The sequence below is a fragment of the Eublepharis macularius genome, chromosome 11 (assembly GCF_028583425.1).
Source record: "Eublepharis macularius isolate TG4126 chromosome 11, MPM_Emac_v1.0, whole genome shotgun sequence".
Taxonomy (NCBI): Eukaryota; Metazoa; Chordata; class Lepidosauria; order Squamata; family Eublepharidae; genus Eublepharis; species Eublepharis macularius.
Window position 1 is genome coordinate 18,901,301 of NC_072800.1, and position 20,270 is coordinate 18,921,570.

The 20,270-nt window shown below is 42.8% G+C and overlaps 1 protein-coding gene across 1 annotated transcript in view; it reads right to left on the bottom strand.

Moving 5' to 3' along the window:
• CNTNAP2 (contactin associated protein 2) overlaps positions 1-20,270 on the bottom strand; it is a 1,091,545-nt gene that overhangs the window by 812,583 nt on the left and 258,692 nt on the right. Inside the window, exon 4 of the mRNA XM_054990911.1 lies at positions 14,796-14,943. Within this exon, the coding sequence (XP_054846886.1) occupies positions 14,796-14,943 (148 nt within the window). The remainder of the gene's footprint in view (positions 1-14,795; positions 14,944-20,270) is intronic.

The window sequence follows — 20,270 nt, forward strand, 5'->3', positions numbered from 1 at the left end:
TGGTTGAAACACCAGCCATTTAATTTTTTTTCTTGTGATTGCAACGAAGAGCAGAGAATGCGATTGGGAGCTAAAGATACATTTTGAGCGCAGTAGCACCTTAAAAACCAATTGCCCTCCCAGTCGGAATGAAGAAGAAGACACAAGTGTTGGGATTAAAGGGCCACTTTATTAAACCGTAACAACATATTTGTCAATACAGCAAGGGCCTAACTAATGGTACAGGTTGGGCCCTGGGGACACTCCAGGACCTCCACCCTGACCTGTATGGGCGACCCCGACAGCCCCGGGTGTGAGCCATCCATGGTATGGCTGGGGCCTGGCTGGCCTGGCTAAGTGGTTCACCCTCTTAAAGCTCCCCCACCCAGCCATGCAGCTGCTGGGGGAGACCAGCTTGTCCAGGGGTTCACACCAGGGCATCTGACCTCACAACTGGGTCGTACAGTAGCCAGCCGCTCCTGACAGACCACAATCCCCACCAATGGGGATATGCCAAGGGTAGTCACCGGCCCGCTCATATTTCCCAACTCCTACCTGCCAAGGGAAAGAAACTCGACCCACCATAGCCAATTGCCACCCCAACACAACAGTACAAGGTAGGCAAAAAACTCCCCACCCAAGAGCCAATACGGGGGAGGAGAAAAAATTTCTACCTGGTCCCAATAAATGGCAACCGGCTAATCCTGCACTGAAATAGGGAGAGGTGGGTGGGCCGAGCACGAGGCACACTGAAACACTGAGGGGCGAAGCAGTAGCAAATGGCTAGCTTAGCTCTGCCCCTTGCACAGATCCCCGTACGAGGGGAAAGTGCCGCTACTGCCTGTTCCTCCATCCGGAAGGGCAAATTACGGCCCCCAGCTGTAGCGGCTGTTGCCGCCAGCTGGGAGTGCCACACAAGATTTACAAGGTATGAGCTTTCAAGAGACAAACATGAATGGAGATCCCTGAGTCATTATACCTCATCCAGAAGGTAGAAGGGGTGTTGCAAGGAAGGGCATTGGAATGTAAAGGTACAATGACATAATGCACTATGATAAGAGCAGAAATTAGCATCTGTAGGGAAATAAGAATCCTATGTTCGTACTGAGGGACTAAAGATAGTTCATGATGCACTCCCTGTGTTCCTCATGTCATGTCAGCCACTATTTCAACCTGTAGAATTGTGGTTGGAGCTCAGCCCATTCAAATGGAAAACTGCAACTGACCAAGACCAAAGTGGCACTCTTGTGCCCATTCACCTAGGAGTAAGCCCCACTGAACTTAATGAGACTTACTTCTGAGGAAACATGCACAGGCCGGTGCTGTGAGTCAGACTATCTGAATTCAGGTTTCATTGTGTTCTTACTAAAGTTGAAAATTTGTAGATGTGTCTAAGGTAGGATCCCAGGTGCCCAACCAGCAGGAGCTTTCAAGCCACCCGGTGATTGCCCACCATCAAAGGGCACCCTGGGCAAAAGAGCAGCGCACATGCTCCTGACAGATATGATGATGTCACTTCCGGGAGTGACGTTATTGCACAAGCTGCAGGAGTGCTCTTGTGCTTTGCACAGGGCTGATTCTTTGAGAATTGTCGCATCTACAAGGAGCTCGCCCACTACTTAGACTTGAGTGGGATTCTGAGTAGACCTGTTTAGGATTGCTTGTGGAATCATTCAGAAAATTCCCATGCAATCCATCCTTCCTACAAGCTGGTATTATTCACACGCTCGAATGACATGCATCCCACCATGGGCAAGAAGCACGCATGCCACATTGGTAACAACAACAACAACAACAACAACATTCGATTTATATACGGCCCTTCAGGACAACTTAATACCTAGTCAGAGCGGTTTACAAAGTATGTCATTATTGTCCCCCAACAACAAACATCCTGTGAGGTGGGTGGGGCTGAGAGAGCTCTGAGAAGCTGTGACTGACCCAAGGTCACCCAGCTGGCTTCAAGTGGAGGAGTGGGGAATCAAACCCGGCTCTCCAGATTAGAGTCCCACACTCTTAACCACTACACCAAACTAGCTCTCAGTTCATCCGCACACTCTACCATATTGAACAGGGATTGCCATGAGGATGGCCACTCCAGCTTCCCTGAGTTCCCATAGAAAGAATGATCCTCACCTGCAGTCCCTGCCTGGGAACCTCTGGAGCTATCTGGCCAGCTGCTGTCGGACCCAGAAGGCTAGACTACAGTATAGGCCTCGTTCTAGTCCAGTGAGGCAATTGGTATGTCCTTATGTCTGGCACCAAAAGAAGCAGCGCTCATCACACAATCATCATTTGCCTCTGAAAATGTCTTAAATATTTGTATCTTTCCCTAGCCGAAACCACTGAAAGCTCTCATTATCATTGTCATTTAATTAAACTATAAACATGAATATTCCATGTATTGTGTCTGTTTTGGGGCGGGGAGGGTATTTATTATGCCCTTGATCTGAACTTTTTAAAATTGAAAGTGACATGTGTAAAGTTCTAAGTCTCTGGAGCCTTCGGTAAAGCCAAGATTGTACCTTTGGAGTCATTCAGCCTCTCCTACATCCTAGTCAGACAGAGGAAAATCTATACCTTTCCACAAACACCAACATCGTAAATGAGCTGGTAAGACAAGATTAAACTATATAATTTATATATTATCTCTCCCAATACAGGGATCTTTCTGAAATGCTTATTGATCTTTCTGAAATGCTTATTAAGTGGATCCTATTGCTTATAAATCATGCCTTAACCTTATTGTTGAAAATCTTACATTTTTTCCCTACTCTCAAGACACCAGAGTTAATGCTGATATTTATTCAGATGCCCATAAACAGTACTCAGGCCTCTGAAAATAAATCCTCATAGTTGGGTAGGTGAGAGCAACTTTGGGCATCACAGCTATAGAGGGAGGGATAGCATTTTAAATAGATTTTTCACAATTCACATAAAATACAGAGACTTGTGTGTGTCCTATGAAATGAGATGTACCAGGGGTTGGGTAGAAATCCGCATTGTAGTATAGTGAAAATAGCTCACCATGAAGACTGGAGAATGGGGACTGCATTGGACATTGGAACCAAGAGAAAGAAATGAACCACCTTGTCATATGTAGATAGATCAAGATGGGTAGCCAAGTTACTCTGTAGCAGTAGAAAAGAGTCCAGTAGCACCTATAAGATTCACAAAATTTGTGGTAGGGTATGAGTTTTTGTGAGTCACAGCTCACTTCTTCAGATGAATTGCTGAATTGCAACTGATAGCGAAGCTCAAGGCAATGCATCCACCTGGACTAAATCAAGACCTAGGCTTCCTGCCTCATCAACAATGCTGATTTCTCCACATTCACCACCCCTCTGTATACCCCACCTTATCCAATCATGCCTGCTCATGTCATTCACTGGCTTTTGTCATTTACCTGCTATTGTCGTTCGTCATCTGAAATCACTCCACTTACCGAGATATGAGGAGGACAGATGGGCCCACATTCTAGCTTCATCTGAAGAAGTGAGCTGTGACTCACAAAAACTCATACCCTACTACAAATTTAGTTAGTCTTATAGGTGCTACTTGATCTTTTCTACTTGTCATGTAATAGCATTTGATTTATATTCCACCCTTCAGGACGACTTAATGCCCACTCAGAGTGGTTTACAAAGTGTATTATTATTATCCTCACAACTATCACCCTGTGAGGTGGGCAGGGCTGAAAAAGCTCGGAAGAGCTGTGACTGACCCAAGGTAAAATGTGCTGCCCAATCAGAAGGAAAATTGGGAGTACCCTTATTCATGTACATCCACCTGCTTTAGCACTCTATAAGTATTGCCTGTTATTATTACTACCCAAAATTGCCCATCATTATCCGCGTTCTCATCAACAGATAGCGGTACAGATCTGAATAACTGCAGCATATTGTATGCACAGCCAGCTTCCTTGAGTTGGGTCCAATCACCCTTTTTGATGGAGAAAAGAGAAGTGTTCCTTTTTGATCACCCCAAATGGCTATGCTGACAGTCATGAGACCTCCACATACAAAGGCCATGCAGGATGAGAGAGGAATTAGGCGAGATTGAGTGGAAAAACTGGCTGGATCCAACCCTTTATGAACAACCTGTGCAATTAAACTGCCCTTTTTGATTTTTAAGTCCTTTAATAACATTTGCAAACTTGCTGTCTGTTCAAGCCAATTATCCTCAATATAGTTAGGAACATATCATAAATGTTCATGGCAGCCACGGTCAAAAGGAAGATACTAGTAGAATCTTGAATTGTTTTTAACAATTACTGCTATACAACTACTAGCTTTGCTCATGCACTAAAATAAAGCGTAAAGTACATGAAAAAAAAATAGTTCGAATCTCTCCAGGGTATGATAACCTTAAGGTATGTGAGCTTGCTGAGGTTTATAAACTTCTACGGCAAAATGTGATAAAAACTTGAGTTAGGTTTACTCACCTACCATATTTAATGCCTGCATTATGACAGAAGATCAATCATTTAAATTCCCTCACTGTATCTATAGCAAACTCAGTGTCACAGAGAGTTATTTCACTGATGGTGTTTAGAATTGACCTTATTTCTATGCTGTTAAAAGCAGACTCAGGTATTAGAAAGAATAAATCTAAAGGTTCTTGTTTAGAATTCCAAGACGAATCACAATGCACCTGGCTATTCGACGTACTGAACAGCCCTTCTCTTATGAATGTATGACTTTTAAAGAACAGTTTACTCAACTCCTCTAGAAAAGATCTTCTTGGCAGCCAAATGTCACTCTCCTGCCATTCAAATACAGCTAAGCTGAGGTACACACCAATAACAATCCTTTAGAAATACTAAGCTTACTGAACTCAGTGTGGCAAAACTCTGCATAGGGTTGCATTGGGCACGTTTTAAACTTGCTATTGAAATAAGAGGGACTAATCTCATTTATTTCCGGTTACTCAAACCAAACAGATACCTTGTGGGGGGGGGAAGTGTTATATGAGAGTGTTATATTTGGAACATTCTGGTTATGAAGTTCTATGTACATGCCAAACTTCCAAAGGCTGTTAAGCAGAAAGTTAAATGTACAATGAGTGAATCCAGGGGACCGGATGGTGATTTAAAACCATGCTGTAAAGATCACCGTTCTGGCAAAGTTCTCAAATCACAACTCACTGCTTGGATTCCAGTCAACATTTGGAGTGCAGTTCTGACACAAAAAATTCAAATGCTTTTGAAAATAACGATCAATTTCAAACTATACATCAAACATCTTCTTTCAACTGAGAAATACTAATTGAAGATCTTTAAGCCTGATGTTCACAATCCATCAGAGGCATAAAAGGAATTCGTGTGTACGTGAAAATGCTATTTTTGCATTAGCTGGTTCTTATTTGACACCAAAGGGAAAAATTGCTATACATAGTAATTTAGTACTCATTAAGATCTCATTCAACTGAATGCTTATGCTTCAGTTTAAAGGAAATGAGTCACTCCAGTGAAGTCAATTCAGTCTTCCTTGCATTGAGTGCCACAAAATTCTGTAACATGTTTCCAAACCAAAGCAGGAAAAGTTCAGGTGCCTGACCTCAAAAACCTTCTGCCACCAGAAGGAACTGAAGCCGTGGCATCAAAGAAAGCCTTGACTCTACTCCCCAGTGGCTTTGCATTAATTTCCCTATCATGCAAAAGGGAACAAGAGTCCCTTAAGCTCCGTTGACAGTCTCCTGGATGGGATGTGTGACTTGGCACTGCAGTAATTAGAAAGCTGAAACAGGAAGAGATGGAATCGCAGAACTGTTCACTTGGGGCAAGAAAATGAGAGGTCACGGGAGAGACTTTAATGGAAGACAGCTCAGAGCACAGAACAAAGAGTGACGAGGTCAGCAGGAGAAAAGTTGCAGTAATAAACCTCCAAGAGACGCACAGCTCCCCAAAGCTTCCTCTGGGCTCTTTTAACTCAGTAGTCAATAAAAGGGTAGCAGTGAATCAGTTTGCTTAAAAGTGATTGTCTCCACTGAACAATTATCTACAGGAAGATACCAAGGAATTTAAAAGAGACACTCATCAACAACTCAACGTAAGCCATTAAGTCTCCGGCAGAACCTTGTTTCTTGTATTACCATGTGGAACAGATCCTTTTCAAATCAGTTGGCGGTTTCCAGAGAATGATAATATAACAGCAAGCACAGTCTTCTACGTGCAGATATATAAGGCTTGGCTCAGGCACTATGCAAAACCATGGCTTAATGATAATTAATTTGTGAAAGTGAGATCTGGGTCACAGATAGAGATGGGCACGAACCAGAAAAAAACCCGACCCATGCAGTTCGTGTTGGTCAAATTTCACGAACCACGAACTTTCACGAACCTGCCCCTGGTTCATGAACCGGTTTGTTTGGTTCGTGAAAACGTCACATCCGGGTCAGAAAACCATCACTTCCGGGCCAGAAGAAGGCCACTTCCAGGCCAGAAGAAGGTCTGCAGGAAGTCCATCCCCTGTTGTCTAGGAAACTGATTGATTGGCACCAGGCTGTCTGCAGTCACGAACCAAAAAACAAACCAAATGAACCAGCCTAAAGTTTGTGGTGGTTCATCAGAAATGGGATCTGATGAACTGCGGTTTGCGAACCACGAACCGGCCTGGTTTGTGTTTAATTTTGGTTCATATTTCAGTTCATGTCCATCTCTAGTCACAGATGCTCACTCAATCCCTGGTTTGACTAGGCAAATCTGGTTTCATCACCTTCCCTCTGGTCCGGCATCTCTGAAGCCAGGGAACTGTTGATGAATAAGCCAGGATTAAGCCAAGATGTAAACGTCTGTACATCATGAGAAACCAAACCATGGTTAATAAACTAAGTTCAAGCCATGGTTGCAGACTGAGGGTGGATGACCAAGGTTTGAATCCAGTAACACTTTAAAGACCAACAAGATTTCCAGCCTAGGAAGCTTTGACTCTCGAGAGCTTATACCCTGGAAATCTTGTTGGTCTTTAAGGAGCCACTGGACTCTCTCTTCTACTGCAGACCAACATGGCCACCCATCTGAAACTATCATCATTCTAACTAGTAAGTGGAACAGGCCTGCATTCAGATGATCACATAAATCCCAGTTGAACTAAACTGTCTTAGCTGGGCCATAGACTGGACCTGGGGTCCTTGCATTAGAAAATCTGTGTGGAGTAAGTTTCATGTCCTTTTCATTTTTATTATAGTTACAGCTCTAGTCTATTAGTAGAGTTGCATCATTTTCAGGGAAGTATGTGATGGGTATAGGCACTTTGAGGGCTAGTGTGCATGACAGAGAAAGCAATAAACTTACACTCAGAGACTTGGCTTAGGTTTAGAAAAGAAATGAGAGTTCTTTGTTGTGGGAACTCCATACTCTTATAGAAAGGAGGAAAGATAGATCCCTATCTATCTATTTAGTCCTGCATCCATCATGCAAGTTGGTGAAGAGAGAAGGTTATGAATGGAGAATGAGACAAAGAGAGGAAGAAGAAGCATCATGATGAGGAACTCCTGAGATTAGCAGTATACACATCAAAGGATAGTGCCAGGGCAGTAAACAGATCCCTGACCTCTCTCTTTCTAACTTTCTGGTTTGTCCCCCTCTGAAACCTGAGGAAGGGACGACGTTAATCTTCCTCTTCCAGCATAGTCTGCCATTTATCCAAGGAACTCCATGTGGCACTCATGGTTTCCTCTATTTTATCACCGGTGAGATGTACAGAGAGTTGGATCCACTTCCACCATTCTATGTACTGCAGTAGCCTCAGTATTCTTTATAGAGCAGAATCAGAGATGGCCATTGCAGTCTTGAGCACAAGGTACAAAGACCCTCTCCTCACCACAGCTATTATTACAGAGAAAACTGAAATATGTTTGTTCATTTTTAATTTTTTAAAAAATCTATTTTAGAACAGGTATAATGTAAGCAGCCACCAACAGCACATATAATTTAAAAGAAATAAATAATTGTGTGCTCAGACAGCACAAGAAGAAAAGAAATGAGCTCCTTTGCTTTAAACAATTAATAAATAGACACCCCATTATACTTTTCAATCAACAACTGGGTGCATCAACAATGATCCATAAATAACAAAGTTATTGTGGAAGCACTTACAAGTATGTTATTGTGGAAGCACTTACAAGTATGTTATTGTGGAAGCACTTACAAGTATGGTTGAATTTTATGTTCTGAAGCAAACGTTCTTCCTCAAATACAAATAACCTAACATGTCAAGCCTGACATACGGAATATTCTTTTCTCCTGCTTTTGTTCATCAAGTGATTTTAAATTGCAATTGACCTGTTATACCCATTTGCTTGATAACAAACTAAAACCTTTTGTCTATGGACAAAAGGATCATGACAAAAGTACGATGTACTAATCATAAATAGAAGGCATCCATTGGACATCAGTGTAGAGAAATAAAGAATATATTAGATATTGTCTTTTGACAATGACAGCATAAATGAATAGACATATCTCCCTTGCAGAATGGCTCTAAATATCTAGTGCTGCTGCTTTCCAATTTAATCTGGTCATTTTATTATACCCATAGTTCATACCTACAGTTCCACAAGCTCATATGCTTTTCAGACAGAGGCTTTGCTCTATAATGCAAGATGTGGCAGGTGTTGATTTCAAAACTGGGTATGTAAATTTTCCACGTAAAACTAGCTAACAATGGCATGGAATGTGGAGATTCGATCTACAAAGGAATCATGAAATAGAATGTCATTGTCATTATGGGGAGGAGAGGAGGAGGAGGAAAAGAAGAGGAAGAAGAGGAAGAGGAGGAAGAAGGGCATGATGAGCTCTCAGCAAAATTGTTTACTACATAAGCAGAGAGTGAGGCCCTTTGTCTTGGGGCCATTTTCTGCTTCGGTGTTGTTTGCCGTATCAATGAATGATTCCCCAACAAACATGTTGACATCTGAAGCTAGATGTTCAAGTCCTAATAAGTGTGTATAAAAACCTGAACATGTGTTATGGAAATGTTTTCTAGCATTGCCCCCTCTTCACTGCAAACATTAATCTCTAAGAATTGTCTAGCAATGTAGAAAAATCTGGTCTTCCTTTCAAGTTTGCAAATGATATGAATTTACTTAATTTTGCAATGTTCCGATTTACACAGTGAACACAATAGGCACTGTAAATGCAAGGGAACAACATATGGCTTCTAATTACTTCCTTATTTGAATCTGTAGTTGTACCACTTGCTTTGCGAACAATCAGACCTATTGTTTCGAAAACCACTTTCTTTAATTGCCATGCAAGTTCTGCACATGTGATAAAAAGATTATTTATTGACAAATAGACCCACGTCTCTATTCAAAGAGGAAATAATGGATCCATCTTTGCAGTGTAGAAAAGGAAACCATATGCACATCAGACTGAAGTATATACCTTATTTCTCACACTGAAAACTACAAACTAAAAGCCATGGTACAGGTGCTTTAAATATATTTACAAGAATCTCATCTTAATAAAGTTATTGATATTGATGAAACAATCACACATTCCAAGAAAGAGGCAGAAGCTCTTCCATTGGTAGCAATGGCAAGGGAACTCACATGACACATAGGATTGGATCTAACCAGCTGTTGTGGACCAGCCCAGCAGAGCAGAGAGACACAGAGGTCTCTTCTGAGGAAGAGGCAGCTGGTGAACCTGTCCCAGATCCACAGCCAGTGGCAGAGGCACTGCAGGAGGAGGCAGTCTCTGAAGGATCAGACATGGACCCACAACCAGGTCCCAGCACATCGGCCCCTCAGCTTCCCAGCCCTGGGCTGGCAACAGAGAGCCAGGCACTGACCAGCTCTCCTCTCTTGTCACCAGAGCCTCGGAAATGCTGTCAGAGGAGGGCAAGGAGAGACCTTCAAGCCAGAAGGCACAGATAGCAGCAGAACACTGGCCCAGCATCAACAGTGATGATGAGTGCTTGCAGGAGCAGGACTGAGATGGCTGGCAAGTGCATGATGCAGCACAGGTAGCTGGGCAGCATGAAGCTTAAAAGCAGCAGAGAAAGGTGTGGCTATGTGGAAGCAATGCATTTGTCTACTATTGACCTTGCTGCTTGTGTTTGGAACTGAGTCTCTCGTTTCTGACCTTGGCCTGTTATTGTGGACTAGATTCTGGAATACCCGCTTTGGACACAAAGGCTGTCAGTGTTGTCTAACCTGTGCCTTGGAACTGTGATTTGTCCTGCTCTGACAACTTGGGAACTTCCCCCTGCCGGCTGCCTGTGTGAGTCAGTAACTGAAACACCAGCTTTTCTTTTCTTTTTTTAAAAAGGGAAACATCATCTTTGACTACCCATCTGTAGCAATTCTGCACCCTGTGTACCTCCTCTGCACATTGGAGGTTGTAGGTTGCAGGTAAGCCTTGCAGGAGTATCTCATGACTTCCACTATCAGTCTGGATGGTGAGTGTTAGGGACTGGCAAAAGCTTCTTTTATGCTCCCCTAATGAGCACCTTGAAGAAGGGACAGTCCATAATGGAGCCAGAAGTCCAGTTGTGCAGTAGTACCCTGGTTCATCACCTACCACCTCTCTGAAATAACTGATGCTCAGGGCCAGAAGGAAATATTTCATTCATACCAAAACCATACTTTGTTCCTTAAGCTACCTCCTGTCACCCCACCCTACCCTGGGTGCCTTACCAAAGAGGAAATGCAAGTGGCATGTAACAGATCGATATGTATGAAGCTAAAAAAAACCCTACTATAGTTATGATTCATATTTTATTCCAGGCATGCAGAGAATCACACACAGAGGTGGACCAGCAGCATGGAAACAAGCCCTCCAACTCTTAAATCTGATGAACTTTTCCATTTCAGAAAGAGCAGCACCTGATTTCCCAGGCGATCAAGTCACTGTGGACAAACTGCTCAGTCACTGCTTAAAAAGCGAGAAAGCAGCAGAATGCCAAATGGAGCCGTTACGGGCATTCACTCAAGCAAACAGCTTGAAAGGCTATGCAGAACAGATGAGCTGGCGATTCCTGAAAGGTAAATGCCCCACCTTTACCTGCCACAGCAGAATGAAAGGACACTTGGGCAACTGCATTTTCCATCCACTTGCTTTAAAGGCCACATGTTTCAGAAACTCCTTTCTTTTTAATGACTTAGAAATGGAGCATTATTTACAGCCACTAAAGTGCTAGAAAGATGCCAGTGAAGAGAATTTTAAGACAAAGCACTGGATATTGCTGTTGTTCTTATGAAGTTCTGTTCTTAAAAAAAAAATAGCCTACTGCTAAGTGAAGAAGAACCTGTTATTTATTATTAAGAAAGATTATTGGTCCCCCTCCCCCCGGTAGCAAATACAACTGACTTCAGATCACTTTCTAGGTGCTGATGGTAGAAGAGGGCTTATATTGGCTTATGATTAGGGCCCGTTGTACAAACATTTGGCCTGCTTGGAAAATACTACATGATTGGACAAGAGGCCTTTCAACAATAATTTCAGTTATTATTTATGGTAGTCACTCTCTATCAATCTAACCTACCTGAAGATAAGATGGAGGAGAGAAAATCATGTACCCTGAGTAGGGTTACCAGCTCCAAGTTGGGAAATTCCTGGAGATCGGGGCGGGGGGTGAAACCTGGAGAAAGTGGGGTTTGAGGAGGGAAAGGACCTTGGCATGGCAGAATTCCATAGAGTCCACCCCCCAAAGTAGCCATTTTCTCCAGGTGAACTGATCTCTGTGGCCTGGAGACCAGTTGTAATTCCAGGAGCTCTCCAGCTACTACCTGGAGGCTGGCAACCCTAACCCTGAGCTCTTTCGGGGGAGGGTAGGATATGAATGTGACAGAGACAGACAGACACCAGGCCTGCCTGCCTGCCTGCCTGTCAATCAATAGTAGCCTTGACTACATGGTTCCTTCACACTCATATTACAAAATTTGGATGAGAAATGGTAATGACAGAAGTATCTCCTATAACATAGTCATCACAATATATAGCTGGTTTGGACATGGGAAATTTGGCTTTGAGACTCCTCTGGTTCTTAATCTTTTAGATTGTTGTAAACTATCTACTACTGTTACCCAAACAGGTGGTCTCCTAATTAGTTTTAGGAATTAGCTTAAGGGAGGCAAATGAGAGCGGATAGGGGGGATTTTTGACCTAAGTTTATGGGGATTATTGCTTTAAGAGAGCTCTCAAGTAAGCCAGGAAGATTTTTTTTTAAATAAAGAGAAATAAAATGTCAAATGTACAGAAAATCACACACAGAACCCATACAAGGCTAAGAAAATCAGAGAGGAAAGGGGAAGAAGGCAGTTTCAGGAGGGTGATAGTTACCAGTCTTGAAGGCAGGGGTCCACAAAGGCTGTAGCAAAATGACCAGCATTTCATGGGGAGAAAAAGAGAAGAGGCCCAAACGACTTTGTGTGTGTGTGGATGGATCACTGGTGGCTAGGGAGTCTAGTTACAGGGCAAAATGCTCCCTGGGCAAGCCAATATTTTCTCCAAAAACAATAACTTAATAGGTTGTCCACAGGTTGGACAATAATTTGGGAGAGGTTTGATGGGTCCTATCTGAGGTGGAGTATAGGAGAAAAAGTGTTTTATGACCCTGTAAGTGCTGGATGGAAAAAGCTACCAGGTTTGCTGAATAGCTTGATTAGGGTAAATGGGAGTGGGGAAGTAAGATCAGGCATTGACAAGGTAAGTCAGGAGTTTCTTGGAAGACCTCATCGCCGTAATATCTGGGGCATGGAGGGGCATCAGTCAGCCGCTCTTGACTCTCTCTCTCTCTCTCTCTCTCTCTCTGGTAATTTTCCAGGTTCCTGTCTGGTTGGTATTCGCTTTGGCGGTGCCTTCGGCTTATGATATATGAAGAAGGGTGTGCTGTTATAGCAGGATAAGAAGGCTTGTGTATTAGCCTTAGATAATGCTAGATAGTGGGGTCTGCACCTTTTAAAACAGACTCATGGGATTTGTAGTCAGATACACCTTCCTCCAGGGATGCGTGGGAAATGTCAACTTTCCCGCCTTACTGTGAACTTTATTGCCTTTTTCCTGCCTTTGTGCTCTGTAATCACTTCTCTCCAATGGAGGTGGAGGAATGCAGTGCTTTTTACTGCAACCTTCAAAAATGAACTCCATCCAGAAATGAAGATGTACCCTGATCATGGCTTCACCGTGAGTTGTTTCTGGGTCAATGAGAATGGGATTCCATGCTCTGGCTGGGCTGTGAAGGGGCACATTAAATGCATACCTAGGGCTGATTCCACAAACGTTGGATAATGCACTTCCAATCCTCTTTAGAGACCATTTGGAACTGAATTTTTAGTGTTTGAAAGAGAAAATCCACTTCTAAACAATTGCTAAGGTGCATTGAAAGTGCATTATCCAATGTGTGCGGAATCAGTGTAGGAATAGGACTGAACTAACTTTCAGCCTGCGATCAGGTAAAAAGGATGTTTATGATGATCCATCTATTAACTGCCCTCATAGCAGTGATGGGGGGAAGTCTGACTGCTTACACTACAGCTTCTTGGAGAAAAGAAAGGATAACAATTGTCACCATTGCTATTAGTATGTCTGAACAGCCGCTCTAGTTCCAGTAATATAACTAGCACATGTGATAGGACTGAAGGAGGTTGTTTCCCAAACCCTCTGCAGCTCAATGGACAAAGGTACAATTTGGTAGAAGATTCATTGCACAGTTTACACTGATGCCTAGAATTCTTGTCCTGTATGGCTGGGAGCAAGAATTGAATCATTTCCAGAAATAATATGAAATATTAAGGAAACCTACAGAGTTTTGATATGACAGACATGAGTATAAACCCATGAATTTCATTATCCATTTACTCCCCTTAGGGCTTTCGATATACTTTCCTTACATGCTCTAAATGCTTTGTTCCCACACCAGTTTGTTCAGAACGCTACAATACTTTTCTCGACAGCAGCAGCCGTACAGAGCAAGAAGAATGACTGACAATAACGAAGATTATCATGCCACAACTGTAAAAAATAAAAATGTGCCTAGAAATTTAGGTCTAGAATTATAATGCCAGAAAGCTAACTGTGGCATATATCAAGTGTTCAAACTGCTTCCCATATATTCTCCGTGTAACAAATCAGTATCATTATTCCCACAATGCAGATTAATGGGTTGAGAGACAACAGCTTGCCAAAGGCCAATGTGAGTTCATGGAAGAGCCATGATTTTAACCAGGAACTGCCTGGTTCACAGCTCAGCCACTATGACATATTACCCCTTTATCTAAAAACTGGGGCTGGCCCTTGTGAGGATCATAAAAGCTATACAATGCTGCCAGCTACAGCAGCAATTTAGGGTTCTGCAAACCCAAGGGATATCCTCAGATTTGCAGTAAGTACAATTTGTTCTAAAAAGAATTGGGGGAGAAATTTCCCCCCTCCAGTACCTTAAAAGTGAAGCCTGCACATCCAAAAAATCCTAAAAACAGAAACATTGAGACAGCGGTGCTAACCAGTAGCACAAAAAGGAAGGGGATAGAACCGAAGACAATGAAGAGAAGGATGGAGCCAAAGATAATATGTAGAGGAAGAAAATGGAATCAGTATTGGTGAGGCATGGGAGAACCAGAATCAACAAAGAACAGCTGGTAGCTGCAATAGGATTTTGCCTCCTCCATAAATCCTCATGGATCCCCACTTGTATTATATATGCTATAGTTTGCATACATCGTAGAGATAACATCTGGGCCTTTTCATGCTCAAAGGGAAACTGATGCATTGGCGCATACTTGTTTTCATCATCACAGGGCAATATCCCGTAAGGTAAAAAAGACCTACGAGAAAACAGAAATGGAAGAACAGAGTTCAAAGGACTTACAATATGGACAGCCGTAGATCTCAATCCTGAGCCCAATTTGACCCTCTCCACTCCAGTCAAGAGGAAGTATCCGTACATAGCGTGCAATCACTGGATGCTGTAGATCATGTCGCACCACAGTGTCAGAATTTTTATTTCCAGGAAATGCCTAGAACAAAAGAAAACAAACATCCTTTTACTATTTGTACCAGTAAGAATCTATAGAACACTTTGGAGAGTGCGTGTACAAACACAGGCGCATGCCTTGGCTCATGTGTTCAGGCAGGGACAGCACTGAAAGGTACAGTAGAAGAGTGATGTGAACCTCTCTCATCCACCAGGAAGATGGCCTTCTGTATGAACTTTGTCACAGCTGAGAAATGGTACAAACTGGACCCCTAGCTGATAGAGCACTCACAGTGGGCCAGGTTTAATCATGAGGCTACCAGCTTAGTGGCAGAAGCTCATTCTGGTCTACTTACAGGCTATTGCCACCCCCTGCTGAACACATAAATTGGGGGACTATTTCACATTTTGTACTTTCCTTATTGTTAGAACATTCAGGACAACTTTACAGCATCTGCTTTCTATTTTAGTGATATTATTGGACATTTCTACTGTTTTAATTTATACATTTAATTTATGTATTATGTATTTATACAAACATTAATTTAATTTATACAGATCGAGCAGGTGGGAAACAAGCAAGCAGGCATCATAAGCCCTAAGACAGGTTCCATCCCCAAAGCTACAACTGCACCCTAAAATCACTCTACTGCATAGAAGATGACTTCTTTAGCTAGCTCCAAAACATAGGATATTTTTCTCCAGCCCTATAAAAACCATTCCTGTAAACACATATCTAGGCAGATCGTTGCAGGTATCAGCACCTTCCACACTGAGTTTTTTAAAAGAATTCAGGTGCGCCTTTAGTAGGCATGAAACAATCACCTATGGTTCACCATCACCTAGTATTTACAAAAATAAAAATAAAAAATCATTATCCTCCACCTGTCAGCCTACGGAGGCTCTTGAGGCAGCTTACAATCTTAATTTAACACCCTATAAAACATACCAATAAAACCCCCAGCTAAATGACTGACTCTCCACACTGCAAAAACAATGACAATATAAAAAAGCAGTTCAGCCAAAGAATCAAAACAAATAAACACGGATAACAAAACTCAAACAAAACATCCGGCAACAACCCAAGCCTGGATGAATAAAAACTTTTCGACTTCACATTTAAAACAAGGCTAGGCGCAGAGTAGATAACCATGGGAAAGTCTTTCAAAGCTGAAGTGCTTCTCTAAAGAAGATCCGGTCTCTAGTCATCAGTAAATCACTGTATTTCAAATGGGCCTCTGCTGGAGGTCAGAGGCCAGAGGCCAGAGGTTGGATCCAAAGGTGCCATTTTGCCCCAACACGGTCACCCATGCTGTTCCTGAGGATCCCTGGACCCCTTCCCCAAAGCAGATTTTTGGAAATGGGCTCAGATGGATGCAGCAGAAAGGAAGAGGTGAGGTAGCCCCACTCTGACAGCTTCACTCAACAGCTGGTGCTTTGGACCCAATGCCATCTTTGACAGGCAGGTTTCCATGGGATCAAGTGACCCTTTCACTACCAGATGCTAAGCGATGTCGAGGATTAAAGATGATAGCCAGCACTCAAACTTTTGCCAGAGGTGAAGAGGCAGCCAGCACAGATGTTTTAAGACAGGAGATAAAAGGATAGGGAAAGGAGAAAGGTGGCATTTTGTACCAACTCAAGCTTCCAAACTCAGTTCAACCGGCAGCTCCCTGTAGAGCTCATTGCGATAGTTAAGTCTAGATGTGATCACAGCATGGATAGCAATGGCTTGTATCTTACCACCCTGCTCAACCAAGTCTGAAGCCTTCCTCCAGCCCAAGGAGCCCTCCTGGGATAGACGAGAAAGAGAGGGACCATGGCTCAGTGGCAGAGCATCTGCTTTGCATGTGGAAGGTGCCAGGTTCAATCCTTGGAATCTCCAGTTAAAAAGGATGAGACAGTAGGCGTTGTAAAAAACTCCAAAGAATCACTGCCAGAGAAGACTTTAATAGGTCATTGTTCTGACTCAGTAGGAGGCGGCAGCTCCGTGTGTTCAAAAATGTGTTCCCCTGAAGGACAGCTCTTTGGGCTGGAAAAGGGATTGAGCAGAATGGTAGGGCACAAGCCTATAGCAAGATCTTAGTTGTCCAGGGAAGGCCACAACTCTCATCCAAGCCAACATCTAGTAACTGCAAGCCAAGCCTTTGGGTAGGGGGTTCAATCCTGTCAGGAATATTAAAAAGTCAGTGGTCAACAGCATTAGCAAACCATAGCAGTTTTGTCTGGAAGAAGCTAACAGAACTATACACATAGAAAAATATTGCCTAGGAGAAGGGTTCTAGCCAACCCTATTCCCTGATGTACATTTCTATGCATAGTGAATTTGGGGGGTAGGCCAGCATTTATAGCACAATCCTAAACAGAGTTATTCCAGTCTTAGCCCATTGGAACCAATGGGCGTAGACTGGTATAACTCTGCTTAGGACTGCACTGTTAGTCATTCTTTCCCCCAGCTGCAGTCTGAAATAGAATTGTTATGAGGTGGGGAGTTACTTTTTCTGAAATTCACCTTCTTAGATCTACCCATCGATTCCTCTTTTCCCCTCTTTTAAGATCAGGATTTCTATTTCGTTTCTCTTCAAAAAGAAATCGAGGCGCCTTTTTGTAAATTCAGCCCTTGCAGCTGTTGTACATTATACACCTCAGGGTGGTGCTCTAGCAGAAAGCCAGGAAGCTTGGGAAGATATCGCCTGCCTCTGAGTATCTACAGAGGGAAATTCTGACATTTTGCAGGACCTCCCCTCCTGCCCCACCTTATATTCCTCGTTGATCAAAAAGGAATAGATTAGAAATTGACTCCAAATCCCCAAAAAGAGGAAAAGGGTTGTTGGATTTCAGGGACAACATGGGTAAAGAGGAATTAAGAGAATTTCTCTTAACAGCCCTAGTCTGAAATTGTTGTCCCACATGCGTTTTTTTCTGAATGTCTAGATCTTTCCTAGACTTTGCAGTAGTGTTGAATGAATGAATGAATGAATGAATGAATGAATGAATGAATGAATGAATGAATGAATTTATTTGCGGTCAGAGACCATAACAATGACAATACATCCTTATCAGTCAATAAAATTAAATCCAGCGTAAAAATGCAAAGGACATAAAAAGGTACATTTAGCATTTAAAATCTTATCTTAAAATGTATATAGTTCTCTGGGAACCACAGGAATTCTAATTTGCAGAAGTGTTTCCCAGATCATCCATCCCATACCAGTGCAACATCAGGGGAAAGCCACCGCCTCTGCGCCCTGTTACTGCTTGGCCACTGTATGAGACAGGATGCTGGACTGGATGAGCCACTGGTCTGATCCAGCTGGGCTCTTCTTATGTTCTTATCTTCACTATAATACTATGAGAATCCTTTCCTTCCATTCGAATACCATGGGTTGGATCCAGACTCTGCATCTGGCCGCCGTCAAAGCAGTACCAGCCCTTTAGGCAGGCCCCTCTTTCTATCAACAGGGAAGAGGCAAGGGTGCTCACCGGCTCGCACCCTACTCCAACTCAAACCAGCCATGACACTGCTAACAGGCACCACCCTTAGCCAATCACCTCAACCCCCAAATTAAGTGCAAGATAGGCAAAAAAAAATACCCCTTCCAATGCCAATTTGGAAAGAGGGGGAAAATTCCTACCTGGCTCTGATAAGAGCAGCCGACTAATCCTGCACCAATACCGGGAGAGGAGGGGGACCGAGAGACTTACTGCAATGAGGCTGGGAAGGGCAGAGCGGCCACCTAAGGCCCTTGCTCCGCCCTCCCAGCAAGCCCATATTAGGAAGTGGGGGGGTGCTGCCTCCTTCCTCCAGCGCGGCAATAAACAGCCCCTGGCTTAAGCAGCAGGAGACAGGAACGTTCCATTTTGCAACTGGAAAACTCCTGTATGCTGGACCCCAATTGCTAGTGAAATACTGGAAGCCAGAGATGAACACAGCAATCGGCTGAGCCCATTAATCCTCCAAGGAGGAGTAAAATCAAGAGAGATGCTGGAGTTTCTTTTAGGCACTTTTTGGCACAGTGATTTATTGCATGAAGCTTCATAAAAACAATACCTCCTTGTTAATGCAGCCTTGCTATTTTTCTAATAATACTTGGGACAGTATATTCCTTCGTAGCCAGCAGGTAATGGTTATAAAATAGTGATATATTTAACAAGCTATTCCTCTTCAGCACATTTTAATAAACTCTTTAAGGAATTTTTCTATTTCTCTCTTTTATTGTTGACAAACAGCTTTTGGAGAAAAAACCCTGTTGTCTAAACCATTGTCAAAATGTCTCCAAGTGACAGTTTTCTCAAGTTTTCTTTCTTTTTAAAAATATTTTATTTTATTAAAACAAAAAGGGAATACAGAAAAGAAGGGGAGCAAAAAGGGACAAGCAAGACAAATATATAACTGTGTGCTACAAAGGATGATTAAAATACAGAATACAAAAATCATAACCTTTATAAATATTAAAGTAGTGATTAGAGTAATAATTAAGTCTGCTTAGTATATATTTTATATATTAAACAACACATGCAGAATTCATACCTATTTCTACTCATTATATTAATAATGATAAAAGAGAAAAAGGAAAAAAAAATTATTAACAGTAAGAATGCTTATTAATATAGCTAGCTGTTGTCATACCTTCTAAAAGTATTCAGTACTATTGAAAATTCTAACCCATTTCTACTCCTTATCTTAGAAAATGAAAAAAAAACCTTACTTTCCCTCTACTTAACATTACCGTTTTCTCAAATTTTCCACCAGACAACACACAGCCACCTTCTGAGCAACACAGTGTTTTAGAAATTGAATGGATCTTTATCAGTCACAGTATCTCAGTTCCACTGATACATTTTAAAAGCCTGGGGGAGGCAATCCCTGGCACATCTGCCAATTGTGGCAATTGTGGCCTGTGGCTGCTGCAGCCGGTCAGCCCCATGCCGCTGCCACATGCCCCTGGCCAGGCACAGCTGTATAATGATGTCATCATGTTGTGATGTCATCACACAGTCCAGGGGCGCACACGCACTGCACGCATGCACACATGAGGTGGCCACAGGTGCCAGAAACCCTGGCACCAGCCAGCGGTGCATACTAGACTATTTGGCTTGTTACCCAGGGCCATATCTTCACCCAAGCCACTGAGGCACTGGCAGTCCACTGCTGGGAACAAATGCACAAGAGAAGGTGATAAGGCATGGCTTACATCTATCGTCACCTCCCAGACCTACAAAGCCAGAAGTCAGGTCCACCACAAATCCCTGAGCTGCTGCCTGAGGTGCTTCTGGGTCTTGGCTTGCTCCAAGAGTCTGGCCAAGTAACAACCCCTTCTTCATTTGCCAGCACGCCAACATCTTCACAGGTAAACAATGCATTATGAG